General features: G+C 55.4%; 1 protein-coding gene and 1 non-coding gene across 2 annotated transcripts in view; one reads left to right on the forward strand and one right to left on the reverse strand.

Moving 5' to 3' along the window:
- CEP164 (centrosomal protein 164) overlaps positions 1-27,916 on the reverse strand; it is a 72,133-nt gene that overhangs the window by 12,410 nt on the left and 31,807 nt on the right. Inside the window, exons 6-14 of the mRNA XM_059710632.1 lie at positions 27,596-27,727; positions 26,422-26,499; positions 15,386-15,760; positions 14,028-14,108; positions 12,184-12,267; positions 9,101-9,183; positions 7,969-8,136; positions 7,060-7,176; positions 1,874-2,083 (exon numbers count right to left, since the gene is read on the reverse strand). Of these exons, the coding sequence (XP_059566615.1) occupies positions 1,874-2,083; positions 7,060-7,176; positions 7,969-8,136; positions 9,101-9,183; positions 12,184-12,267; positions 14,028-14,108; positions 15,386-15,760; positions 26,422-26,499; positions 27,596-27,727 (1,328 nt within the window). The remainder of the gene's footprint in view (positions 1-1,873; positions 2,084-7,059; positions 7,177-7,968; positions 8,137-9,100; positions 9,184-12,183; positions 12,268-14,027; positions 14,109-15,385; positions 15,761-26,421; positions 26,500-27,595; positions 27,728-27,916) is intronic.
- Positions 27,058-27,164, forward strand: LOC132242500 (U6 spliceosomal RNA). Its single transcript, XR_009454664.1, has one exon. It is a non-coding gene; the product is annotated as a U6 spliceosomal RNA (small nuclear RNA).

Raw genomic sequence — 27,916 nt, forward strand, 5'->3', positions numbered from 1 at the left:
ATCTATCTTGCCCTTGCCCTTCTTCACTGAAATCAATAAAAATACTTTTTTTAAAAAGAGCACTAATATTGCTAAGGGTGTGCAAGTGCTCACAAAACAGCAATCACAGGCAATTGAAGAGGTAGAAAAGCTGTTGTTTGATTTGGATAAAAGCAGTGAGCCTGTGTGATAGCATTTCGGAGGCAGTGACAGATGAAAAATTCCTTTAAGGCTAGTAGGGGGTTCGATGAATTTAAGAAGTGTTTATAGATTAAACAGTACATTAGACATGTACTGTGTGTAAGAAAGGTGGAAACAGAGAATCATTTGGGGGTCTGGAACAGATTACTTCCATTTACATTATTTCTAATGGGAAAAAAGGATTCCGTTTTTGAACAAAGTGCTTCTCAAACAGCCTTCTGGAACGAGGTTCCACTGTACACACATACAATCACACACACGCACGCCTGGCCAGGCTTAAGGGTCTTATTTGTCTAGGGCAGCGATGGCAAACCTTTTGAGCTCGGCGTGTCAGCATTTTGAAAAACCCTAACTTAACTCTGGTGCCGTGTCACATATAGAAATGTTTTGATATTTGCAACCATAGTAAAACAAAGATTTATATTTTTGATATTGATTTTATATATTTAAATGCCATTTAACAAAGAAAAATCAACCAAAAAAATGAGTTCACATGTCACCTCTGACACGCATGTCATAGGTTCGCCATCACTGGTCTAGGGCCTCCCAGCCAGCTATGCAAAGAGCAGGAACCCAAACAGAAACTTGTGAGTCCTGGGCAAGAGCTCCTCCCACTGCAGCACCAGGCCCCACCAAACCCATGGTCCCGGCAGGGCCCCGACTCCCAAGGAAGAGGACCTGCAGGAGCTAAGACAATGGGCTTCAGAGATAAGCCTCTGGCTAAGAGGCTCTGCTGCATCTCAGCTTCCAGACCTGGGACGGGACTTCACCTACTGGTGCCTCAATCTGTCTACATTACACATTCTATAAAATGGGGTTGATAATAACACCTCGTAAGAGCCTTTCAGAAGACTAACAAAGTCATAGATATAGAGCACATGGAGCCCGGCCAGCATGGTTCACTGGTTGACCATCAACCTATGAACCAAGAGGTCACGGTTCGATTCCTGGTCAGGGCACATGCCTGGGTTGTGGGCTCCATTCCCAGTGCAGGGCCTGCAGGAGGCAGCCAATCAACGATTCTCCCTCATCATTGATGTTTCTATCTCTCTCCCCCTCTCCCTTCCTCTCTGAAATCAATAAAATATCCTATATAATAAAGAGGTAATATGCAAATTGACCATCATGGTCTTGCACAAGATGGCCGCCACAAGATAGCCGGCAGGGGAGGGCAGTTGGGGGCGACCAGGCCTGCAGGGGAGGGAGGGAAGTTGGGGGCAATCGGGCTGGCAGGGGAGCAGTTAGGCATCGATCAGGCTGGCAGGAGAGTGGTTAGGGGGTGATCAGGCAGGTGAACGGTTGGGAGCCAGCAGTCCCGGATTGTGAGAGGGGTCCCAGATTGGAGAGGGTGCAGGCTGGGCTGAGGGACAACCTCCCCCACCCCAGTTCACGAATTTTGTGCACCAGGCCTCTAGTATACGTATATTAAAAAATAAAGTAAAAATAAAGCGCATGGATCAGTGCAGTCTCTCGAAAGACACCAGCTACTCCCATCACGATCACACCTCCCAACTCCCCACCGAAGACAGAGGTGTCAGGCACCCTGGCTCGGGAGCCCATTTCTCCACACAGGCCGGCGAGGAGGATCCTGGAGAGACCTCGGGTCCCCAGTGGCCCCCGAGAGGGAGGCGTGGGTCCCTCCCCACAAGTCCTGGAGGCCCTGTAGCTTGTCTGGGACGGGGGCGGGCCGCACCTCAGAGACTCCTCTTTCCGCTGTCGAAGCTGAAGCGCCTCCTCCTCCTCCTCCTGCCGCAGCCTCTGCCGCAGCTGCTGCACCTTTTCCCGCTTCAGTTCCAGGAGCTGCCTCTGCTCTTGCTCCAGTTCCTGAGCCACCGCCTCCTCCATGGCCTTCCGGGCGGCCTCTGGGAGCTGCTCTGGGAGAGCCACGGGCTCTGGAGATCGCCTACCAAGGGGAGGGAACAGCAGTTCACAAGTGTTAACACCACCGCCTTTCGGCCCCAGGTTTATAGAGCGACGGGTCATCACAGACCCTAATGGAGGGCCTCCACCAGGAATCACACACCACGGCTCAAGCCCGCTCCGTCCCTCCACTAGGGCTGGGCCTGCTACTCGAGCTCCTGCCATCAGTTTGAAGTCCCCAGAGGCTGCTCTTTGCCTCCCAAACTGCACAGAGGCCAATGCATAGGAGCCAGGGGGACACAGCAGCATCCCTCTCCGCTGAGTCCCAGAACAGTCCACAGAGGCCCAGGGACAGGACACCCCGCCCCCACACTGCCCAGCGAGCCAGGCAGGGGACCACCCCTGAGCCAGAGAGAGAAGCAGGAGCACAAGAGACGCCAGGCTCCCGATCTCCGCACCAAGGAATCGATGTTTAAAAGTAGATCAAAGAGTCCTACTGGTGTGCTCAGTGGTTAGTGTCAGTCCACACACCAAAAGGGTCTTGGGTTCGATTACAGTCTAGGGCAGTGATGGCGAACCTATGACACGCGTGTCAGAGGTGACACGTGAACTCATTTTTTTGGTTGATTTTTCTTTGTTAAATGGCATTTAAATATAGAAAATAAATATCAAAAATATAAATCTTTGTTTTACTATGGTTGCAAATATCAAAAAATTTCAATATGTGACACGGCACCAGAGTTAAGTTAGGGTTTTTCAAAATGCTGACATGCCGAGCTCAAAAGGTTCGCCATCATTGGTCTAGGACATGTACCTCGGTTGCAGGCTCGATCCCTGGCCCTGGTTGGGGCTCATGCAGGAAGCAACCAATCGATGTGTCTCTCACATCGATGTTTCTCTCTCTGCCCCTTCCTTCCACTCTCTCTCTAAAAAAAAAAAAAAAAAAAATCAATGCAAAAAATATCCTCAGGTGAGGAGTAACAACAAAAAGGGGGGAAAGAAATTCAGGGCTAACCCAGATGCATAAGGTGGGTGGTAAGGTAAGGACAAAGGGTATCAGTTACAAAGATGTCTATAGAATAACAAGGTTGTTTGTTGCTTGTACACTGGTTCTGAAAGAAATGCCCAAAGAGAAACCCCAAGGACATTTAGAACAATGAAAGCATAAGCAAGATAAAGTGTTTCGCCTCCCAGAGCGGTTTTCCTAAAAGCTAGTACATATTTGCATTCCCAGGTCCTAAATCTTATGTTAGAAATTGCTCTTACCACCCGACCACCACCTCCTCCCAGTGCTCAGGCCTAGCAGGGGAACCCCCGTCAGCCTCAGCAGCATGTGGCTGGATCGATTCCCAGGAGCAGGGAGCCAGCCCCGGCTGGGGTCACAGAACCCCCTCCTCCCTCCAGCTCTAGCCCTGTAGCAGATGGAGGGCGGCCGCGGGCTTGGCTAGAATGGCAGGTGACAACAGGCCTTTGGAACAATTCCCTCTCGGCCCCTTGAGACCACAGAGAGAAGGAAGGCATGACATCTCTGAAATACCATTAAAATCTTTCCTTCCTCCATTCCTAAAATTATAACTCAGACCAGAAACGGTCCTGAGCTATGTCTTTAATTCTCTGATGCTGCCAGCTCCACCTCCCCTCCTCCCAACACCCAGCTTCCTCCCAGGCCCCACACAGCCCAGCAGATGCAGATGTAAGCGATGCGGCTGCCACCCCCTCGAGGATCCTGCCCTTGAAAGAGCCTCCCCCAGCTCTCCGCCTCATCAACTCTCCAACTCATTTCCAGCCTCTGCTGCAAACGCTTTTCTCCCTGAGATGGCTCCTTTACTGCATCTCCCTGTGGGCTGTGTAGCCATGTGGAACCCCAGGGACAGATGCTGCGGGAAGATGAGGCGTCCGCAGCACGGCAGCCTGAGAGCAGCTGCACGCACACCAGCCTACTTCTTAGTGCGCCCCTTCTCCGTGTCCCTGCTCTAAAGATCTACCGTCCTAAGCCCCCCTCAGGTCCAAGGCAGGCAACACTGGCCCACAAGGCAGACCCCCGCGGCCACTGGGGGTGAAGCCTGCAGAGGGAGAGGCAGGTCTGCTTTCTAGGCCGCCCCCGGGCGCCAGCCCCAGTGGGTCCCTGCAGCAGTCATGGCAGGCCTGGCAGGCCGGAGTGAAGGAGAGGAGGAGGGAGGGTGGCAGGAAGAGGCGGAGGGAGACACGCCCCGGACCCTCTGGCACGGCCGTGCACCACTGACACTGGGTTGCAACCAGAGACACCTGTGTCCCCACACGCCACCCTGTGGTTCACCTCATGGAGGATGTGGGCATGGCAAAGGGAAGAATGTCCCTGCCTCCCAGACCCGGGCCTCTGGCATGACGCGTGCATGGTGGTGGCTGCCTGCGAGCCCAGCCCTCGCTCGCTGCCCTGCACTTTGCTCCTAACCCCTCTGACACATCGTGACATCTATGAAAGGTGCAGGCTCTGTGACTCATGGTCCCTCGCCCTCTGTGTTGATGATGCTTTGACATTCTTAAAAAGCTTGCTAGTCAACAAGAGGCTGCCCCTCCCAGGACTAGCCAATTCTCACAGATAGTCCTGCGCCTATACCCCAGCCCCTCCTGATCGCACACCACGGGGGTATTTCCCTACCCTACATCACCCAGAGACCACCCCACACCCCCAAGTGCACAACATTATCCAAACCATCCAGTCCCACACTTCAGGTACCTACCCTGCCTCATCCATTCCTTCCCGCGAAAACCCCAATAGAGGTTCCGGACCATGCCCTCCCTTCTCACCTCTCCTGCCTCCTCACCAGCCCTGGTCCTTCCCCCGTGGCCCTGGTGGCGTGGCACGCCCTCTTCTCCGGAAATGTTAGCAACATATTCCTCTTTCGGAGCCATTGGCCTCTCCACGATGCCAGTTACCTCCGTGTATTAAAATTCCACAGGTTCAAATGAGGCACAGAGCTGCTCCCCACAAAACCAGGAAAATCACCCCATTCCTAACACGGCTGTGAGGAGTAATGACAAGGGAGTGCGGGGCCTGGGAAGACTCAGAGGACAGAAGGCGTGGCCCCCGGGCCTGTGTGCACTGCTCAGGGCGTTCCCCAGGCCCCAGCAGGGCAGCATCGCTGGGACGGGGAGAAACGCAAGATGCCCTGGCTGCCCTCACTGCCCAGCCTCTCTCCCAGAGGTGCTGGGGACCACCTCTGACCTCTGACCTCTGCCCAGGGCCCCTTCTCTGAACCACTCGCTTCTGTCCTCACAGAAAGCACCCTGACCTGGGTGTCCACAGCCACCAAGGAGGCTGGGGAGCACGTCACCCCTCGGAACAGAGCTGTTGCTGCCGGCTGGTCAGCACCTGAGAACAGGCCCCTCAGGACATCCCCCTGCAGCTCAGGGAGGACGAGAGCTTGGGGCCCCCAGGGCACTGTCAGCAAGCCATAGCGGTGGGCGGATGGGCAGGCGGGCGGGCGGGCAGTCTCCGCTCAGCAGGCAGCCCCGGGCCCCGAGGGCATGGATGCTTCCGAACCACTCAGGCCACAGACAGGCACACCTGGGTGGCCCCGGCCCTGCCTGTCCTTGTCGAGAACAGCAGAGGCCCCACGAAGCCACATGTCCCAGGGACTAGAATCTAGTCCTAATTCTGCAAGCAACTAGGCATATGTCCTTGGGCAAGCCCTTCACTTCCCTGAGCCTGTTTCCCCATCTGTAAAGGGGGTGCGAGAAGGGAAGGTAAACTGGGCAGAGAAACGATAAATGATGTCTAGTTGTGGTGAGCTTCAAACCCAGACACAAAGAGCCCTCTGTGTACCATCCAATCCACTACATGCAGGTGGGGCCTGGAACACCGGGTCTGCGGGCAGAAGCCAGGACGGGGTGGCCGGGGGGGCATGAGGAAAGGCTCTCGGGGGATGGGACGCTCCCGTGGGATCCAGGGTGGGTCCGTGGTGTGTACTCGTGTAAACATTCGCTGACTTGTACACCTCGGACTTGTGTACTTCCATGTATATAAATAGCTCCAAAAGCTTCTGTCTGCGGTTTCTCACAGCAGGTATTTTTCTCCAATTACAGAGAAAAGAGGAAATAATGGGGGTGGGGGGGATGGAGGGGGCCAATGGGGAAAAAGGGGGACATATGTGATACTTTCAACAATCTATCTATATAAAGGCCTAAGTGACCATCGCAACCAAACAGATGACTGAACAGGCTGCGTGGGGCGACCAGGCCGGCAGGGGGGTTAGTGAGGGACGACCAAACAACTGAGCAGCAGGTTGCAAAGATGGCGGCGCCCGCCTGCCTCCAGAGTCCCCCAGTCCTCTCAGCCCCCCGGCCGCCCAGGGCCACCCGAGGCTCAGGTAACCAGGGCTGGCTGAGGCTTGTGCTGCCGGCAGTGGCAGCAGCAGAGGTGTGATGGGGCGTCACCTTCCCCTGATCGCCCGGTCGCCTCCCGCCCCTGAGGGCTCCCGGACTGTGAGAGGGGGCAGGCCGGGCTGAGGGACCCCCTCCAGTGCATGAATTTTCATGCACCGGGCCTCTAGTAAAGAATAATTAAAAAATAAATTTAAAAAAATAAAAAGAGAAAATAGTGCTTGGTAAAGGGGAGAACATGACTTACCAGGTTTCTGCTAATGAATCAGGAGGTACCCCCTCACTTGCACCCTTGCTCCCCAGGTCCTGACAAGGGGCGCACTGGGGACAGTGATGGCTCCTTGGGGTCTCAAGGCTGCTCACAGAACCAAGGGTACACTCCCTCCCCCCCTGCCCCACCCACACCACCTCAGGGGGGATTAGAGCATCTTTCCACACCACCCAAGAGTGCGTGGAAGCAGCCCTGGCTGGTCTTGCTCAGTGGTTATAGTGTCAGCCCGTGGACCAAAGGATCCCAGGTTCCATTCCTGGTCAAGGGCACATACCTCAGTTGCGGGTTCGTCCTCAGGTGAGAATTTTAAAAAAAAGAGTGGATGGGATCTAAAGCTACTCACACACAATGGAGGATAGGCCCAACCCACGAGAACTGGCCCTTACCCCTCTGGAGAGATGGGCAGGGTGGGGCTGGCCACCACCTTCTCCTCGGGCTCCTCGGCCTGGGGGCACGGCGCCTCGCCGCTCTTGCAGGAGGCAGGTGGACTTGGGGTTTCATCCCTTGATAGCAATAAAGAAGCAAATGTGTTAAAGGCAGGAGGCTCCAGTGGCACCCTATTCGGGGTCAGAGAGCTGTGATGGGGACAGGGAGGCAGCCCCAACCGGTTCCCTTCCTCAGGTCTCAACTCTCCCTGCCCTCCCTGCCTCTTCCCGAGCTGTTTACAATGAAAAGCAGATGTGCCCTCCCACGTGGGAGGCAGAATGCTTACTGGACCCAAGAAGTTCTGCCTGCAGCAGCTGCCCCATAGATGCTGGCAACCGAGCACAGATGCTGCTCAACTTCCCAGGGACTCACTGCACCGGGTGAGCCCTGAGGCCAGCGTCTCCCCTGGCAGACAGCACCAGCGCCGGGGTCTGGACCTCGGCTGGCCGCAGGGAAGCCTGGGTAGGGCGCCTCCTCCGCCTGGCACACTACGGGGCCCCACAGGGGTGCTGCCCCACCAGAGGTGGGATGGCCACTGGCTGGGAGGGGCTGGTGGGCGGAGACTGGGAGAAAGGGCCCCTGGGCAGGCCCAGCACAGCCCCTAACAGGTAACAGCAGTCTCTGCCCAGCCCAGCTGGGGAGGCAGCTGGGCCAGAAGAGACCTGCCTCGTTCAGGAGCTCCGAAACTCCCCTAATCAGACGAGGCACCCCAATTTCAGCTGCAGACTGACTACTCAGAAGAGGCCAATCTCCTCACCATCCAGCTCCAGGAGGCCACTCGCTCCCCGAGCTCTCCAGGCCCCCAGCCCCCACACACAACTCCACCCAGGTGGGCCACGCCCTCCCGGGAGGCACAGGCTCACTCCTACCTGTGCAGGGACTTGGGCGGGAGGGGGCTGCGTGCAGAGTGCTCCGGGGGCTCCTGTGTCCCCCGCCGCTCAGGCGGCCCAGCAGGGGCCTGCAGAGGCCCTTTCACAGTGGCCTGGCTGTGCCGGGGACTCCCAAGCCGCTCCCCGTACAGAAGTGAAGGGGACACCCTGGTCAGACCAGCCAGAGAGGAGAGTCAGGAGGAGACTGGGGTGCAGTGGGGACCTACGTCCACTCCTCCTTCCAGCTGGACCCCAGCCGGGGCCCCAGGTTCACGGAGTGGTGAGGGCGGAGGGCAGAGCAGTGTGAGAGCAGGAAGGGAGACACCCTGCTGAGGGCTCCCGTCCTGGACTGGACCCAGGGCCCTGCGCTGCATGCGCTGGCCCCGGAGCAGAGCGGCACGCACCCTTGGGGCGCAGAGGCCGCATCGCTGGGCCAGGAGGGATGGAAGGACCCAGCAGGAAATGGGAAGGAAAGGGAAAGCCAGATTCAAGTGGTCGACTATCGGAAATGCTGAAGCTGTAGCTTCAAGGAAGAATTCTGATGGTTTTTCAAGGTCCAAAAGGTAGAATGACTGCCCTCCCCGTTCCAGGTGACAGCCTTTGCCTTATCAGGGCTCAAGCCTGGGAAGCTGGATGGCCCCCCCCCCCCCCCACACACACACACACACACAGCCACGCCTGTTCTGCTGTGCAGGGCCCTGGTCCAGCTCTGAGCTGCAGAACTGACCCTCCCACATGACCCCCAGGGCTCCCGAGGCTACTCCAGCGCCGGCCACAACCAGACACACAGTTCAATCCCAGCAGTGACAAGTAGGAGCCCTGGCCCACAGTGGTGCCATGTGCAGCGTCAATCAGGCACCAGCAGCTCTTCACTCTCCTGTCTTGGTGTGGAATCACAGGTCTGCTCTCTCACCCACACTCACACACTCACACAAGCATATACACTCACTCATTCCCCCCCCCCCTCTCTCTCTCACACACACACACACACACAAACACACACACACACTCTACCAGGCCATCCTGTCGGTTCCCAGGCGCCTTCAGGCAGGAGCACCGGAGCCACGCGGACCAGCCAGGAGTTCTGCCCAGCACACATCCCGAGTTCCCTGCGGCGGCCCCCCAGCCGTACCTCTCGGAGCCTTGGGACCGTTTGCTCTGCAGCTCATCGTGGCGGGACTGGCTGTTGTCCTGGTCTCTTCCCAGCCTCCGGGCCTGCGGGCAGCAGTGGTGGAAAGTGCATATTGGAGGGTCTGATGTGGATCCCTCAACCCTCCCACTGACAGCCATGCTCGGAGGAAACACTAAGAGTGGCTCTTCGGTGGGTGAGGACCCGCGGGATGCAGCAGAAGCGGACTGTCTACTGTCCAGTCGAGGCCCTGGGGCTCGGGCTAAGTCCCAGCTCCCAGCTGCTTCCAGGGCTGGCCGGGCTGGCTGGGGAGGGCGAGCCAGACACCACAGCCACTGCTCCAGAACCAGAAGCCAGGGCTGCAGGAAGACACACAGAGGAAGGAAAGCCTGCCCCTGCAGCTGGAAGCACTCACTGTCATTCAAGAGATCTGTGAACAAACACCCCACGTCCTCAGCGGCCCGGACCTCCAGGACCAGTGTCACCAAGGACGCTGAGACGCCACGGCCGCAGGGGGCAGCCGACAGCTCCACCTGAGAGGAAGGCTGCGCCCAGACAGACAGACAGAAAGGGAGCCCAGCGGGGCTCCTTCGCTCGTCCACATGGCTCCCATCAGCGGGCCATGAGGCGCTTCCCAGGCAAGGATGCACATCTATCAAAACCCAACAGATCTCGTCGTAAAGCCTGGGCTCGGCACGTGGCGAAGAGCGGGGCTATCCTTGATGAGTCTGGGGATGTCCTCCGGGGGCGGGGCCACGAGAGCGCAGTGGTGGTCAGCCTCGCCTCCACCCGTGCCAGCCCCGGGGAGGACTCACCAGATTAGTACCTAAACCAGAGCGGGCCCCCAGAAGAGGGCCACCAGTTAGCTCCCCTGCGCACGCCTCCCGCCCCGCCCCTGCCTGAGGCAGACAGACTGGCAGGCAAAGGAGCAGCCACGCCTCTGGCCTCTGACAGCACAGGAGCCCTGGGCAGGAGCCAGCTCACTCGCTCTTCCCCAGGGGTTCCTAGCCCTGGGTCCGCAGTGTCCCCCCAACACACGCCTCTCCACTGGCAGCCTGAACCCCAGCAGCTGTGGCCCACTCTGCCATCTGGGCCTGAGCTAAAAGCCAGCTTCCCAAATTACATTAAAAATAAAAAGGCTGCCCTAGCCAGTTTGGCTCAGTGGATAGAGTGTTGGCCGGTGGACTGAAGGGTCCCAGGTTCAATTCCTGGTTTGCGGGCTCAGTCCCCAGTGGAGGGCGTGCAGGAGGCAGACAATCAATGATTCTCTCTCATCACTGATGTTTCTCTCTCTCCTTCTCCCTTCCTCTCTGAAATCAACAAACAACAACAACAAAATATATATATATATATATATATCAACACTAATAAAAGAGAAAAATGGTAATTGGCGTACGACGATACCCTTTTCATTGGCTAATCAGGGCTATATGCAAATTAACTGCCAACTATGATTGGCAGTTAACTGCCAACTAAGATTGGCAGTTAACTGCCAACAAGATGGCAGCTAATTTGCATATGTAGGCACAATGCAGGGAGGCGAAAGGGAAAGCAGGAAGAAGCCCCCTGCCACTGACAGTGATTGGAAACCCAGGGGAGAGCTAAGAGCTAGGGGGCAGGGCAAAGGTGGCCCTGGGGCCGCCTTTGCCCTGCCCCCCAGCCATGATCGGATAATCAGGCGCCTTTTCCGCCCTGGCCAGTGATAGCAGGAAGTAGGGGTGGAGCCAGCGATTGGAGCTGGGCACGGTCGAAGCTGGCAGTCCCAGGAGCAAGGGGTCCCTTGCCTGGGCCTAAAGCGGAGCCCATGATCACGGGGCCGCTGCAGCTGCGGGTCCCCGCTGCCCGAGCCAGACGCCTCAGCCAGAGGCCTCAGGCCTGGTCAAGGGGCCGATCCGGTGATTGGTGATCAGAGGGTGATGAGGGTCAACTCCTCTGGCCAAGGCATCAGGCCTGGGTGGGGGGCGGAGCCAGGGATTGGGGGGATATGATGGTCCCCTTGCCCAGGCCTGAAGCCTGGGTCAGAGGCGTCAGGCTTGGGCGGGGGGTGGAGCAAGCGATCAGAGGGAGATGGGGGTCCCCTGCCCAGGCATGATTCCTGGGCCAGAGGCCTCAGGCGTGGGCGGGGGCCAGAGCCAGTGATCGGGGGGAGATGGGGGTCCCCTGTCCAAGCCTGATACCTCTGGCAGAGCCATCAGGCCTGGGCAAGGGGCCGATCCTGCGATTGGAGGGTGATGGGGGTCTACGCCTCTGGCCGAGGCATCAGGCCTGGGCAAGGGGCAGAGCCAGCAATCGGAGAGGTCTGGGGGTCCCCTGCCCAGGCCTGATGCCTGGGCCAGAGGCATCAGGCCTGGGCTGGGGGCAGAACCAGTGATAGGGGGAAATGAGGGTCCCCTGCCCAGGCCTGACACCTCTGTCAGAGGCGTCAGGCCTGGGCAAGGGGCCGATCCTGCGATTGGAGGGTGATGGGGGTCAATGCCTGAGGGTTCCCAGTATGTGAGAGGGGGCAGGCTGGGCTGAGGGACACTCCCCCCCCCACACACCCAGTGCACGAATTTCGTGCACCGGGCCCCTAGTATGTGTGTGTGTGTGTGTATATATATATATATATATATATATATATATATATTTTTTTTTTTTTTTAAATAGGCTGCCAGAGTACCTTCTGGTGCCCACAGCAGCAGGGCTCCCTGCCAGGGCTGCCACTCCTCCTCACGTCAGCTGCAGAGAATAGCGGGGCGCAGTCCTCCTCCCGCCCCACCTTCCTCCCGTCCGTGTTCAACTCACAACCTGTCTTCCCTCACCTGGCTCAGTAAAGAGCTCCCGCTCTCATTTCTCAGCACAGCATCAGCACAGGAGCAAACGATGGGTAAGCAGGTAAATGCGGCGGTTGGGGGGTGCGGGGGGGGGGTGCCTTGATTCGCACAGCATCAGCGATGGAGAGGTCAGAAGCTCCGTCCCAGGCAGAGTCGGGGCCAGGCCCCAAGGACCCCAGAGGGAGGAAACTCCATAAATGCATCCTGGGATGGGCAGGGCTCCGCTCTGGGCTACCCCAAAAAGGGAGACCCTGGCCACCCCCAGAGACTCACCGGCCAGCGGGCTCCATCCGGGACCGGGGCAAGCACATCCACATCCAGCAGGTGCTCTGAGATCCGGCTGCGAAAACCGAAGTCCTGGAGACGGTGGGCGGGAAGGTCAACACTGGCCCTCACCCCGGCACCCACCAGGCCCCTCGCCAGCCTCCCAGGAAGACCCGCCACACGCCAGGCGCTGCACCAAATATTCTGGCATCTAATTACTGTAATCTTCAAAGCAACACATGAGCAGACGGAAAGAGGTGACCAAGCAAGTATGCTAACAGGCTCGCTGTGGGCTGCAGGTGTGCGCGCAGTCGCTGTAAATCCTCTGAATCGCTCTGTATGGTTGAAATTTCTCATAGAAAAGTATGAAGAAAAAGAGCCCCGCTAGAGCAGTTCTCCTATTCGCATCTCCCAGCTGAGGAAGAGGCCTCACCGCATCTGTCACTTCCCCAAGGTCGCGCCGCTGACAGACAAGGGGCTGCGGGCAGATGTGCCCGGGACAGACTCCAAAGCCCAAGCTCTTGGCATGACACCTGCCGCAAAGCTTGTCACTTCCCGCCGTCTCTCCCTCCTGTGCCCACCGAAGCGCCCAGAGACCTGTGGCAGCTCGGAAACGGCGCGTGGGCTCCTCCCACTCGTCCCGCTCGCATACAGGTGCCTCCGAACCACGGGCACTCCCAGCAGCTTCCTCACAGGCTTCTCGCTGGGGCAGGCGGCAAGCGCCACACAGGAGCCAGCCCCCTGCTGCCCCGGCTGCCAGGTAACCATGCTGCCGCCCCTCCACCCGAGATCCCACTGGGCAAGGTGAGGGGCTGCTACCTGGCAGCATGCTACCAGGGACAGCCGTCATCAGCCCTGACAAATGGCGGAGGCCCAGCCACGTTCTGGTCCTGCAGCCTGTGCTGTCCTGCAGCCACCCGCTCAGAGAAGCGAGGACGGCTGGGCGCCGCCTCCACACAGTGGCCCCGCGGAAGGGCAGGGCCCACCAAAGCCCCGCCACGTGGCCCTTCTCCACGCGGCCTTGCCCGCAGGGGCTCTGCCTTGCTTTCCGAGCTTATGAGTCCTTTTTGGTGACATCTTCCTTTCTGGCTGAGTTCTACTCCACTTAATGCAGCTGCCATCTGCCTCCTTAGCCTCACATCACTGCTGCTCAGCCTGACCCGCTTCCCTGAGCCCATCCCCTAGACCACCTCCTCCAAACAGAGGGAGCGCGGTTTCCAGAAGCAATGCTTGGCCCGAATGCATCCGAAGCACGCCCCCCCCCCACCCAGCCCCCCCCACCCCGCCCGAGACACAGGTCTGGCGGGCGCGGCACACTGCAGGCTGCGGGAAGGGCTGGACAAGGAAACCATGGAGGCTGCATTCCAGGACTACGTCCTGACTTTAGATATGAAACCCCAGCACCCGCCTGGCCAGAGCCCGAGACGGTCCTCGCCATCACTCAGTGATCACACACGCACACACTCATGCACACAAATGCAAGCGTGTGCACACACACACACACACACGTGCGCGCACAGTCTGTGGCCGCCTAGATCCGGTGACGTTCCTGCGGGGCCCAGAGGCGCTGACTTCGCAGGACCTCAGGGCATTCACACGGCAGCCCTGGCAACAGCAGCGACCTTTCTTTAAGGTTTATGTGCTGATGGTTCCTTTGACCCAATTTCTTCTCATGACAAGCTATGAAGTAGGTGGTATTATCCTTAGTGATGGCCTAAGAAACTGGAGTCAGACAAGACCGAAGTTTGACTCACACTTCCCCAGGTATAAGCTGTGATGAGAGGCAGACACTTAAGCACCGTGACCTGCGAGCGCACGCCTTCTCCCGGCCCCTGCTCCCTCCTCTGACTCACCAGGCCAAGGAGGGACTTGGAGTTGGAGGCATCGGAGTCTGAGCCCTGTAGCTCCTTCACATGTTCACTGATCTCCAGCGCCTGGGGAGACAGACCCACAGCAGTCACCAGGACAGAGGGCAGGGGGTCATGATTCCTGGGGAAACAGACCCTCAGACAGTCACCAGGACAGAGGGCTGGGGGGTCATGATTGCTGGGGAGACAGACCTACAGACAGTCACCAGGACAGAGGGCTGGGGGTCATGATCACTACCCAGGGAGCTGTCAGGCCAGGACGCCAACATGGGGCTAAGCCCAAACCAGAGCCTGCCTTTTCTGGAAAACTGAGAGGCCTATGGACTCCCCCATTCTCTCTGGACATAGATGCCAGCCCCCAGCCCCTGAGCTGGCAGCCCAGGTGAGTACGGACAAGAAGGGTCTGCATGCTAAGGAGAGCCAGTGAGTGCAGTGGGCATAGCTAGGCAAGTTTGATGCTATCCTGAAAACAAACACAGCATGGGAGTATCCTTCCCAGGAAGCAGTTAAGAGCTCCTTCAATGAATTCCCCCACCATCCACCTGGAGGAGCAGCAGGACTAAGGGCTGGAAAACCCAAAATGCCCACGGCTCTCCCCCGTCTGACTTCTGTCCATCCGGTCATGGCCAGGTCTTGGATTGGTGCAGAAAGAGCCACAGAAATCAATGAGGAGTCCTCTTATGATCTAACTGCCCAGGGCTGAGCAGGAACCCCAACTGCCTTGCCCACTCAAGGTTCTCCTCTCTCTGCAGGAACTCAGATTGCTGCAAGCAAGGCCAATCCCAAACTGAAGGCACGAAGCAGCAGGAGAGCCCGGGCAACGTGGCTCAGCAGTTGAGCGTTGACCCAGGAACCAAGAGGATTCCGGTCAGGGCACATGGCGGTGGGGCAGGGGGGGGGGGGGGGGGGGGTCGCGTGACAGGTTGCGGGCTCGATCCCCAGTAGGGGGCGTGCAGGAGACAGCCAATCAATGATTCTCTCTCATCACTGATGTTTCTATCTCTCTCCCTCTCCCTTCCTCTCTCTCTAAAAATCAATAAAAATATATTTAAAAAAGAAGGAAAAGTAGCAGGGGAGGCGGGAATGGGAGAAGAGGGATTAGACCAGAAGACGTGGCAATCCCAGGAGGCCCCCAAAGGAAAGGCCAGTGTCTGCTGCAAATTCCCTCAGGAGGCTACCGCCCGCTGAGTGGGCCTGCTTACCACAACAAAGACCTCTGGCTGCTGCCTACGCCCACTGCCCACCGAGGCCTGGGGGAGGGGGGGGGGGATCTCCTGCCTCCGTGGCAGGCCTGGGTGAGGGAGCAGCCAAGGCTGCCCAGGATACCTGTGGGACAGACTCACATCACTGGCGTCTGATCCGCTCTCTCCCGGGACAGGGGCCTCCTCCTCCGGCTCCGTTGCGGCCTCCTCCTTCCTGGAAGCCTCCCCCGCTGCAGCCGGGTCCTGGGGTGCGTCTCTCTTACTGGACATGGCGGGTTGGTCGCCCCCAGGGCCCACCAGACTCGTGGCTGTCGTCGTCGCAGGGTCACTCTCATGACTCTTGTCTCTTCCTGGGATCCGGGCACTCGCCCCTTCTCCCTGTCGCCCTCTGCTGCCTGCACTGGCCAGGCTGCTGTCTGCACCTCGGCCGGAGAGCCTGCCGGGAGTCGGGGGGCGGGCAGCACCCGAGTCAGGAGAGAGGGCCTTCTCCTCGCGCTGGCTTGTTCCTGGAGACTCCTGGGAGCGTGGGCCAGGTCAGAAAGGAAGACGGCGGAGTTAGCACACGGCGTTTAGAGGCTTGCTGCAAGTCGGTTCTCCTCGACGCCTAGGCCACTGCTCCAGTCCTGACACCAGTGGCTATCAAGCACCCTCAAAGCTTTGGGGAGCACAGACCCCTGGCCCCCAGACCCGCTGACTCCGAATGCCATGGTGATTCGGGGAGGCCCCCCCAGACCCCGTCCGCAGAGGAGCAGGGACACCGCTGCCTGGAGGTCCGCCGCCATCCACCTGCCATGTCCTCGAGGGACAAGCCTCTCATTCCAGCCCCAAGAGACAAATCGTAAGATTGCAGACGGTCGGAATCTATTCACAATGACTGGGATGGAGAATCACGTGAGAAAAGCACCAGAGTCTAGGATTTCTATTTCTCATCTTTAAAAGGCAGCAGGGAAGACACCTTCCTCACAGCAGCAGGTGCAGCCACTGCCCAAGCCCCCTGCACAGGCCCTGGGATGGGTCCTCGTGGGAGCACCCACTCAGGCTCTGAGCACACGTGCCAGGATGGGCCAGGGTGCCATCCATTTACTGTGAAGGATAAAGGAGGGAGGGAAGCCTTCGAACACGCGTCTCAGACCTGCGACTGGAGGAATGGAAGGAGGACGCTTGAGGAGGAAGCCTCGGGCCACAGCAGTTCTGAGGAATGGGGGGGGGGGGGGGGGGCGTGGCGGACATCAGATAGAAATGTCCCTGTTCCAGGGCCTGCTGCACCCCATCCACTCCATTAGCAACACGGCCGTGGCAGGAGCCACAGGGGAGCAAAGTCCAGCAGCTGGGGGCTGTTGACCTGCCCCGGGCCCTCAACGAGGGCCTCCTGAAAAACAACCTGGGCAGCGGACTCCGCCACTGCTGCACCCTGCTGCTCACACACACCTCGCTTCACACCTGCTGCTGACACACACCTCGCTTCACACCTGCTGCTCACACACACCTCGCTTCACACCTGCTGCTAACACACACCTCGCTTCACACCTGCTGCTCACACACACCTCGCTTCACACCTGCTGCTCACACACACCTCGCTTTGAAGACGAGGAAACCTTTGGAGCTGAGCTGGTCTAAATAAACACAGGGCCCCTTCCCTGCCCCAAAATGCAGCCAGTGACCTCTCCTGAGCTCAGGCAGGGACACCTTCCCCCAGAAAACACCTGAGCTGCTAGTGCGCACAACATCTGAGACCTCCCTGCCCCAGTCACCCAAACAGGGGGCCTGACAACTAGAGTCCACAGGCCCAAGGAGCAGCCCCAGCACAGCATCCACTGACGCTGCCTGTCAGGGGGCTGCTGCACCCACAGCCAAGGCGCCTGCCTGCAGGTCCAGCAGTCCACTGACCAGCCGCCCAGACATGCCAGGGCCCATAAGGAGAGGCAGGGAACTGCAGCCTCTCAGAAGGAAACTCTCTGCCCATTTATCCTCTAAAATACAGGGATACAGCCCTAGCCAGTTTGGCTCTGTGGATAGAGCATCAGCCCTCGGACTGAAGAGTCCCGGGTTCAATCCCGGTCCAGGTCACATAACTCAGTTGCAGGCTGATTCCGGACCCCAGTCGGGCATGCGTGGGAGGCAACCAGTCAATGTGTCTCTCTCACTTCAATGTTTCTCTCTCTCTCTCTCTCCCCCTCCCTTCCACTCTCTCTAAAAATCAATGGAAAAATATCCTTGGGTAAGGATTTTAACAACAAAAATACAGGGATTGAAGGAGGCCTGCCTCATAGCGTTATTGGAAAGATGAAATGAGCAACAGTCGTGGAGCTAAAGAACTTACAACTGTGCCTAGCATACCATGACTGCTCCATAAATATTAACTGTTGTGTTCTGACAAGACCCACACATTCATTCACTGAGACTCATGTGCCAAGCACCACCTTGGGGACCTAAATATGAACAAGACGTGGATGGCCCTGGAGGAATTCAGGTGAGTATGGAGAAAAGTGAAACGTCACAGGTGGCCTGGGTTAGGAGCCTTTACTGCTCCGAGCGAAGGGCACTGGACCTGGCGGTGACGCACCCAGGGAGAAAAGCATGGAGGCAGGGCACCCGCCAGTGCTGCCCGTCCTCGCAACACCCCTAACCTGCCACATGGGAGGAACAGGCCTCAATCACAGAGCTGAGAGAAGCAGCAGGATAAGCTCCTCTTCTTCAAGACAAGCATCTTCAGGGCGAGGCAGACTCCTCATCTCAACATCCCCAAGAGTGGCCAGCTTGCAGCACAACCAGTTTGGGCGGCTCCAAGGACTCCAAGGAGGAGGCGGGGGTCCTTGGGATAGGCGAGGGTGTCTGGCAGCCACACTGCCTCACTCATCAGAAGCAGGCCGATCCCCCAGCCATGCTCACCTCAGGATCAAAAAAAGGCAGCAGACCCAAGATGGCAGCATAGGTAAATGCCAGTACTCGCCTCCTCCCACAACCACATCAAAATTACAGCTAAAATACAGAACAACCATGATTCAGAACCACCTGAAATCTAGCTAAATGAAGTCCTACAACTAGAGAATTAAAGAAGAAGAAACACTGAGACTAGTAGGAGGGGCGGAGGCACGGAACGGGCCGGTCCGACATCCACATGGGGCATGTTTTTAATTGGGAGTGAGATCATCTCTGCGGAAGCTGCCCATGAGGAGCAATGGGTCCCAGCCCCACACCAGACTCCCAGCCCAGGGTTCCAGAGCTGGAAAGACAAGTCCCCATAACTTCAGGCTGTAAAAACCAGTGGAGATTGTGGCTGAGTGACATGGAGGCTGCTGGAGTCCCAGGCAGCTCCTCTTAAAGGGCTGCCACACGAACTTACTCAGACTCGATCCCTTTGGGCTCCAGTGCCAGGGTAGCGGCTTGAAAGGAATCTGGGACACTTGGAGAAGAACTAGATTGTCTGGCATCAGGGCACAAACTCTGGAGGCAGCTTTCTCCCAGAAGGAGGTGCTCACAGGGATCATTGTTCTGGTGCTGGAACCTTCCCAGTCACAGAGCTGACTGGCAGCCATATCTGAATTTCCATCAGCTTGGCCCACACTTTGGATTCCTTGAGACCCTGCCCCACCCAAGCCGTCTGCAGAGGCTTTTCCATACAAATGGCCTGTCCTGGCTCAGGTTTCAGACTTTCCCAAATCTCTCAAACAAGAAGCAGCTGGTGAGAGCATGCCCCAAATCTATCAATAAGAGGCCCAAGATCCGGCACTAGCACCAGCCTGACTTGCTTCACAGCGTGGCCTCTCCTGGGCACCTCCAAGCCCAATACAAATAGCAGCAATCTGTAGATCTCTCTGTAGCTCCTGCCAGGTGGCCTCTGGCAGTGGCTGACTTTGCACCTCCCGGGAGGCCCCAGAGCCAGTGCACCTCGTGGACAGCTTCAGACCATAGCAGATTACAACTCTACACATCCACCAGTGACACACTCAAGGGGCAGACTCAGTGAGCACAAAAGCCCCACTGAAGCAAGTCCTGCTCCACAGGGTGTCTCCTGCACAGCAGCTCTTCCACTGTAGTCACAGCTGGTCCTCACAGCCAATTAGCCTGGAGGTCAGTTCCTCCCAGTGACGCCAACAGCAATCAAGGCTCAACTACAAGACTATGCACACAGCCCACACAGGGCACCCAGAGTGCCCAGCTCAGGTGACTGGAGAGGCTGAGCCACTGGACCCTACAGGACACCTACTATAAGAGGCCACCCTACCAATTCCGGGAGACATAGCAGCTCTACCTAACACATGGGAACAAACATAGGGAAGTAGCCAAAATGTGGAGACAAAGAAAAATGTCAGAAATGAAAGCAAGAAAACTACTGGATACAGAGTTCAAAACCATGGTTTTATAAGGTTACTCAAGGATCTTCATGGGAGCTTCAAGGGACTTAGTGAGACTTTCAAGAATCTTAGTGAGAATTTCAAATATATGAAAAAGGACCAGTCAAAAATTAAGCATAATTAACTGAAATAAAGAATAATTTACAGGGATTCATCAGTAGAGTAGAGGATTCTGAGAATCAAATAAATAATTTGGAATATGAGGGAGCAAAAAAAACAATCAGAAGAGCAAAAAGAAAAAATAATCCAAAAATATGAAGATAATATAAGGAGCCTCTGGGACAACTTCAAGTGTACCAACGTTCACATTATGGAGGTGCCAAAGGAGAAGAGAGAGAGCAAGATATTGAAAACCTATTTGAAGAAATAATGACATAGTTCTACCTGGTTTGGCTCAGTGGACAGAGTGTTGGCCTGTGGACTGAAGGGTCCCAGGTTCAATTCTGGTCAAGGACACATGCCCAGGTTGTGGGCTCAATCCCCAGCAGGGGGCATGCAGGAGGCAGCCAATCAATGATTCTTTCTCTTCATTGATGTTTCTATCTCTCTCCCCCTCTCCCTTCCTCTCTAAAATCAATAAAAATATATTTTTAAAAAAAGAAGAAAAAGAAAAAAGAAAGAATGAAATAAAACTTCCCCTACCTGGTAAAAGAAATAGGCTTACAAGTCCAGGAAGCCCAGAGAGTCCCAAACAAGAGGAACCCAAAGAGGCCCAAACCAAGACACATCAATATTAAAGACAAAGAGAGAATCTTAAAAGCAGCAAGAGAAAAGCAGTTAGTTACCTACAAGGGAGTACCCTACGACTGTCAGCTGATGTCTCAACAGAAACTTTATGGCCAGAATAGAGTGGCAAGAAATATTTCAAGTGATGAATAGCAAGGACCTACAACCAAGATTACTCTACCCAGCAAAGCTATCATGTAGAATTGAAAATCAGATAAAGAGCTTCAGAGACAAGAAAAAGCTAAAGGAGCTCATCACCACCAAACCAATATTACATGAAATGTTGAAGAGTATTCTTTAAGAAGAGGAAAAAGAAAAGAGGGGGGCCGAAACCGGTTTGGCTCAGTGGATAGAGCATCAGCCTGCGGACTGAAAGGTCCCAGGTTCGATTCCGGTCAAGGGCATGTACCTGGGTTGCCGGCACATTCCCAGTGGGGACTGTGCAGGAGGCAGCTGATCGATGTTTCTCTCTTATCGATGTTTCTAACTCTCTATCCCTCTCCCTTCCTCTCTGTAAAAAATCAATAAAATATATTTAAAAAAAAAAAAAGAGGGGGGAAAAAAGATCAAAAATATGAACAATAAAATGGCAATAAATACATATTTAGCAATTGAATCTAAAAATCAAACAAATAAGAAATCTAATGAACAAAATAAACTGATGAATAAAATATAATCAGAGGCATGGAAACATGGAACAGACTGACGAATCTCGGGGGGGGGGGGGGGGTTAACCAAAGATCTTATATATGCATTACCCAGGGACACAGACAATAGGGTGGGGAAGGTCTAAGGTGGGGCAGGAACTAGTTGGAGGGGAGGAATGGGGGGGAAAGGAGAATATCTGTAATACTCTCAACAATAAACATTTTTTTAATAAAAAATAAAATAAAGGCAGCAGATCATGAAATAGGGGACAAAGAGCACTCATGGCCTTCAGGACATGTTCACTTCTCCTCACCGGTCCAGCCCCTGCCTCCTCCACATGGGTCCTCTCCAGCCACACCCTGCACACATCCTCTCTTCCTGCCTTTGAATAAACATCATGCTTTTTTTCCTACTTTGCCTCGCACCTTCTTAATTCTCCCTCCCATGCCGCCCCCCCCCCCCCCCCCGCACTAGTCCTCACAGCTTCACAGCATCACATCCTCCATCCCTGGGGCAGGTGTCCTGAGATGAGCCTTCCCCATGCTCTATACAGGTACCTTGCATCTGCATGGGGAGGGGGATGGGAGAGTACCTCTATAACAACTACTGCATTATAATTGCTGGTTTCCTTGTCTGTTTCCTCCACCAGATCAGCCCCGTTATTCTCACTGCCTGGCACACAATAGAAAATGCTTGACTGAATTTTTAAAAATAAACTGTGAAAACTCCACAGCCATCTGCTGAACCGTGGCTAAGACAGCCTCAACCGGACACGCCCTCTCCCAGCCCAGGTGAGGGGAGGGAGGCGGAGGCCGGGAGGTCAGGAACTGCAGAAACAAGTAGGGGGGAGGCGGGTGTCCTGCGATTGGAGCACCCACTCTACGAAAGGGAGACCGGCTCCTTACCTTACATGGCTGTGAGGGATTAGACTACATTTCTTATTCTGCTCATTAAATGAAAAGCAGCTGAACAGATGCCAGCCACTAATACTCAAGATGATGGGAAACAAGCAGCCTACCCAACACCGGAGGACACCAGGTCCACGTGAGAAACAGGGCTGGACCACAGGCCGCTGCCCAGCCAGGCCTTTCGGAAGCTTCATTTTCAAAAGAAGATGTTCCCACAGCGGGGCTTATCCGCTTCTGTCTGCCTAAATGTTACCCTATTAAAACGTGGCTAACATTCAAGTAAGTGAGCTGGCACACTCTGCGTCCATGGCGACCGCACGTGACCGCCAGAGGCGCCGTGCCGGGAAGGACAGCAGCGGGAGACACAATCCTCGCAGACCACCCACAGATGGATGAGTGAGATGAGTGTGTACAAAGCCCGTCAGACAACACGCTCCTCTCCTTTCCCTGGGCCTGCTCCTCCTCACACCACACCCCAAGGCCCGAGGCCCTACCCAGACTCCCTCCGGCCCATGCGTCTCCTGGGTCGGTGTTCTAAGGGGCACACGGGGGTGGGGAGGGCAGGGATTGCACCCCCGGGCACAGCTTTGCTCTCAGCTCATCTGTGGTCAGACTCCTTTCTCTCAGGGCCCAGCCCCAGGGACATGGGTATCTCAAGGCAAATTTCTGCGGCTTTTTCAAAAAAGACCTTGCATCTGCATGGGGAGGGGGTGTGGGAGAGTACCTGTAAGAACCATTTCATGTTTAACACACACCCCAAAAGCCACGAGGGTCCCAGAGCATGAAGGCAGGTCCTGCCAGGCACACAGCCCAGGAGAGAGGGCCTGGAGGACGGGGTGCTGAGCACGGTGTCCAAGGCTACATCTTGTTCCAGGGAGAGCCCCCCCCCCCCCGCCCCCGTCAATCATCAGTGCAGTCTATTTTCCGCATCTCGTTCCCACCCTTCTCTGCACTTCTCCCTGGTGCTGTTAGCACCTTCCAGTCGCACTGACATCATCCATTAATCCAAAGCCCAGCTCCCTCCACTCCTGGGATCAGCAGACGGCTTCTCACCAGCAACACGAGGCCAGCTCGCCACCCTCCCGCCCCCCTCTCCCTCACACCATTTCCAGTGTCTGTTTCTCGAGCCTCTCCCTTCTGAAGCTGTCACAGCCTGGAAATGGGTTTAAGGTGAAGGCAGGAGAGGAGGGGGAAGGAGAGAGTCATTCTTGCCACCCTACTGCCCTCTCCTGGAATCCAGAGCAAGTGACAGTCAACAACGAGCCAGGGCAGACCTGAAGGAGCCCTCCTCGAGGGCGGCCTGAGACGCCCGAGCGTGAAGAGGTGGCACCTTGAGAGCTATGGTCTAGAAACTTGGACAACAGCTGTTTTCAGAGGGCGTGGTCCACAAGGCAGAGGCAGCCTTGTCAACTTCTTCAACACGCCCTTTCCCCGCTCATCCCGCCACTGCCCTGCCCAACAGGAAACGCCTCGGTCCTGCCTGCCTGCCCTGCCTGCCTGCCGTTAGAGCACAGGAATCCAACACCCCCGTGGCAAACATGACCATATCTACTGAGACGCTGGAGACAAGGGTGGAAAGTGTTCAACACCTCCCACTCCAGGCACTGCCCCCACCACACGGCTGCCTGTTTATATTAAAGAGGGTAGACGGAATATGAGTAAAAGCGTCCACTCACTCAAAACAGCGTATCATCATCAGAAGGAAAGCTCTTGGAAATCCAGGACGTGTCAAAGAAAATCCACCCCCCTCCCCCGCTTTTATGACACTTGTAAAGTAAAAATGATAAAGCGAAACTTAACCAGCTCAAAGTCAAAGTTCATGAGGATGGACCCACTTGGGGATCTTCAATCCACCTGCTGACAGCAGAGACCAAGCGTCCCCTCTCCCCAGGCCATGGGACAGCCCCGGGAAGAAAGCACAGCACAGCCTGCCAGGCCCCCTGCCCCACGTAGCCCGCTCACTCCCTCACCGCTCCATTCCCTCCGCTGTTCAGCAAAACCTGCCCATGCCCTTCCTGTGGTCCAGGCAGGGGGCAGGCGCTGACACACAGACGGGCGTAGGGTGGGCTCTCCACTCTCAATCTGCTCCGTCTCGGGGAGACCATCCTTTCTCCCAAAGCCACCCCCTTCCGGCTCACGTCCTCCTCCCGGGCTCAGACCCTGAGCTGCTGATTCCACCGTCATTACAAGGTCTTGATGGTCAACAAGAGGAACAAAGTTGCCATTTGAGGAAGCAAACAGACTGAAGGCTTGGGATTTAATGCAAGCAGACCAGGCCCCATTTGGAAGGAAGAGTTTCAACACAGACACAGATCAGGTTGATGAAAAAAACGGGACACTCAGAAAAAATGTCACATTTGGAAAAAAGTGTCAAAGTCACAATCCAAACGCATCTGATTATGCAGAGCCAACAACACGGACCGTTCTAGAGCAGCGGTCGCCAACTGGTGGTCCGCAGACCACCGGTGGTCCATGAGGTCCGAAAGGTTGGCGACTGCTCTTCTAGAGAAAGCCTAACTGTAAGAGGGCCTGCTATGGCTCAAGCAGGATCACCTGTGAAGACCCTCCCGTGACTCAGGGCCTGTCAGCCAACACCGCAACCTCCGCCGGCCCGAGGCATCAGCCCTGGCTCTGAGGGCGGCCGAGGACCAAGGCGTAAGAGTCAGAACTAACAGGGCCGTGGTAAGGGAGAAGGACATAATAGTAAGAGGTCGTAAGAAAACAAATTTAAATCTGCGGCACAAGCACTGTTGTTTAGCGGTCAGTTTTGTGGTCATTCTAACGAAATGCGATGACCTGTTTCATTTTAAAGCGTTTAAAGAATTTAGAAGAATTTGGCATGTTAGGCTTGGGGAAGCATAACTAAGCTTGCAATCAGTAACTAAATGCTTGGGGAAATCTGAGTGGCTGACCTCATGATTTAGTAGTTGTGTGAATACTTTGGGGATATATTGAGAGAAATGCTAATTGTTAAAAATGAATGCACACCAAAATGCATACAGTATCTTGTTCCTTTTCAAGTACAAAAGTGCATTGGAATTTTGGGGTATTACAACAATATGGTAAGTTTGGGGTTTTGTTTGTTTGTTTTTATAAGGAACATCCTGGTGGCAGTGAAGGCCAGACCAGGGAGAGAGATAAAAGCAATAGGACTGTTGGGGGTGGGATTTCCAGAAACTATTCCCAAGCATATTCTGCATTTCTCAGGCCTTGGGCTCAAGATATTTGCATGTCTAACATATCCTCACATCCTCCCCGTTCCAACACTCACCCACTTCTGAAGACCCAGGCCAATTGTCCTCTCTTCCACCAAGTTCTCCTGACCTCTAGACCAGTAATTCCTTCCCTCAGGACTCCTGCAAGCCTGTGCCAAGTTCATGTACATGCTGCCCTGCTCAGAGCTTCCTACATCCTCATTTCCTTACCACTGACTGATCACTTACTGAACGCCAAGAACCTAATCCTTTCTCTCTCTCCACTGCAAACTCCTTGAGGCCAGCCCGACCCAGGCCTTAGTAACACCTGTATCTCCACAGGGCCTCGCACTGTGGCCTGTTACCCATTCAGCATCCACCAGTGTGCGGAAGCTGGGTGAGGTCACACCTGTGCAGTGGCATATACAGACCAGTATCCCAGCAGTGGGCAGAAGCTGAGTGAGTCACACTTGTTCAGAGTGGCCTGTAACACCAGCATCCCACCACTGTGCGGAAGCTGGGTGAGGTCACACCTGTGCACAGTGGCCCGTAACACCAGTCAGCATCCACCAGTGTGCAGAAGCTGGGTGAGTCACACCTGTGCACAGTGGCCCGTAACACCAGCATCCCACCAGTGTGCAGAAGCTGGGTAAGTCACACCTGTTTGAAACCTCTGATGGCTGCCAACGCCTGCCATTCAATCCAAACTTTGGAGCTGGCACCGGTCCTCCACAGTCCAACCCAGCCCACCTACAGCGCTGTCTCAGTCCTCTCCCACATACGTCCTGTATCCTCTCTTCCTCAAACGCACCCCACACCCTGCCCCTGCTGTGCAGTGCCCTGCACCTGGACTTCTCCCACCACTCACCCTGCTTGTCTAGCCCTGCCTATTGTTCTCGACTCACCTCAGAGGTCAGTTTCTCAGTAGCTCTCCTGGTCCATCCAAATGGATGAGACTGCCACGCTCCCTCCCGGGCCTCTGTTACTTCCTGGCAGTCTCACTGCATCTACTCTGCACTCCAGCCCTTTGGGTCTCTCTTTTGTGAGACTATAAGCTCTTGTAGGGCAGGAATCACATCTAATTTAGGCATTTTATGACCTACACACCTAGCAAAGTACCTTATTTTGTAGAAACGTGCAATAAATGGTGGTTATTTGGTAAATGAATAAATAGATGAATTCCTTTCCCCTCTTGTGCTTCCCCAAGCCCCAGAAGTCCTATCTGGACAGGAGTGGGACAAACGGTTCTCTTTCCTAACACACATTCCACAGGGAGAAAGGCGCGCGCCGCGAGGAGGGACACACCAGGCTAAGCAACATCTGCTGCGGGGGCCCTAGGACCTTACCTCATACTCGAAGTTGCCCCCCAGGACCCCAATGTCCAGGTGCAGGTTCTTAAGAAGCTCACTTGAGCTGCGGACACTCTGAAACAGAAACGATTATGAGTGGTTGGCTGGAGGAAACTGGACAGCTCAAGTGAGGGTCGGGCTCTCTGTGGGTTACATGTTCTCAGTCAGACCGAAGAGGTATACAGACCAGGCCAGGAGGGAAGCTGGGGGCAGCCACATCATTTGTACTTATTTTCAAAGTCATGCAGCGGTTAGCAAAAGGTGATGGCCACCCAAGTGTTCGTCAACAGATGAACGGATACACAAAATGGGGTCTATTCCTACAAGGAGGATAATTCAGCCATAAAGAGGAACGAAGTTCTAACACATGCTTCAGTGTGGAGGAACCGCAGGAGCGCTATGCCACACAAAAGAGCCATCCATTAAAGGACAACGCTGTGTGATTACACTCACAGGAAACGTACAGAATAGGCAAAGTCAGGGACAGGAAGGAGATGAGAGGCTGCCAGGGGCCGGGAGAGCAAGGATGGGGAGTTATCGCTCAGGGCACAGAGTGTCTGTTTGGGATTATGGACAAGGTCTGGAAATGGACAGTGGTGACAACTGCACAACACTGTAAAAGTAATTAAGGCCGTGCTCACTTCGGCAGCACATATACTAAAATTGGAACGCTACAGAGAAGATTAGCATGGCCCCTGCGCAAGGATGACACGCAAATTCGTGAAGCGTTCCATATTTTTCACTCATTTATGGATAATTAAGACCATTATACACTGATGAACAAAAATAGATACAGAGGCAGAGCAACATCGAACAGACTGTCAAAGTACAGCGGGAAGGCTGGGGAGGGTTGGGGGTGGGTAAGAGATCAACCGAAGGACTTGTATGCATGCATAGAGCATAACCAATGGACACAAGACACTGGGGGGCGTGGGAGGCCAGGGAAAGGTCAAGGGGAGAAGAAAAAAAAGGAGACATATATAATACTCTTTGTAATACTTTAAGCAATAAAACAATGGAAAAAAAAGTAATTAAGGCCACCTAATTGTATACTTAAATTAGTTACAATGGTAACTTTCATGTTATATATATTTTACCACAACAAAAACTTTTCCAAAAAAAAAAAAATAGCACCGAGAGTCCTCGGGCCAGGAGGAGGATGCGTCAGTACCTGGTTATCACTCTCCGCCTCCTCCTCGCTGGTCTCCTCCCCTAAAGCCAAGAGGCCGAGGGCATTCTTGTCCTCATGGATGGAGCCCAAGAGACCTTGCATATGAGTAGAAGTCCTGAGACCCTGCAAAGGCTCCAAAATAGAGAAAGAAAGTCAAGGGACTCACAAGGAAGACCTTCAGGTGACCTTCAGAATGCTCTCCCCGCTCTTTCGGTTTACATTTCCTCCATGGGAGCCGGCCACATCCACAAAGCTGACCCTGGTACCTGCGTGCACACGGACCCCTCCTTCCCGGTGGCCACAGTCCTGGCTGCAGGACTG

The sequence above is a fragment of the Myotis daubentonii genome, chromosome 9, assembly GCF_963259705.1.
Source record: "Myotis daubentonii chromosome 9, mMyoDau2.1, whole genome shotgun sequence".
Taxonomy (NCBI): domain Eukaryota; kingdom Metazoa; phylum Chordata; class Mammalia; order Chiroptera; family Vespertilionidae; genus Myotis; species Myotis daubentonii.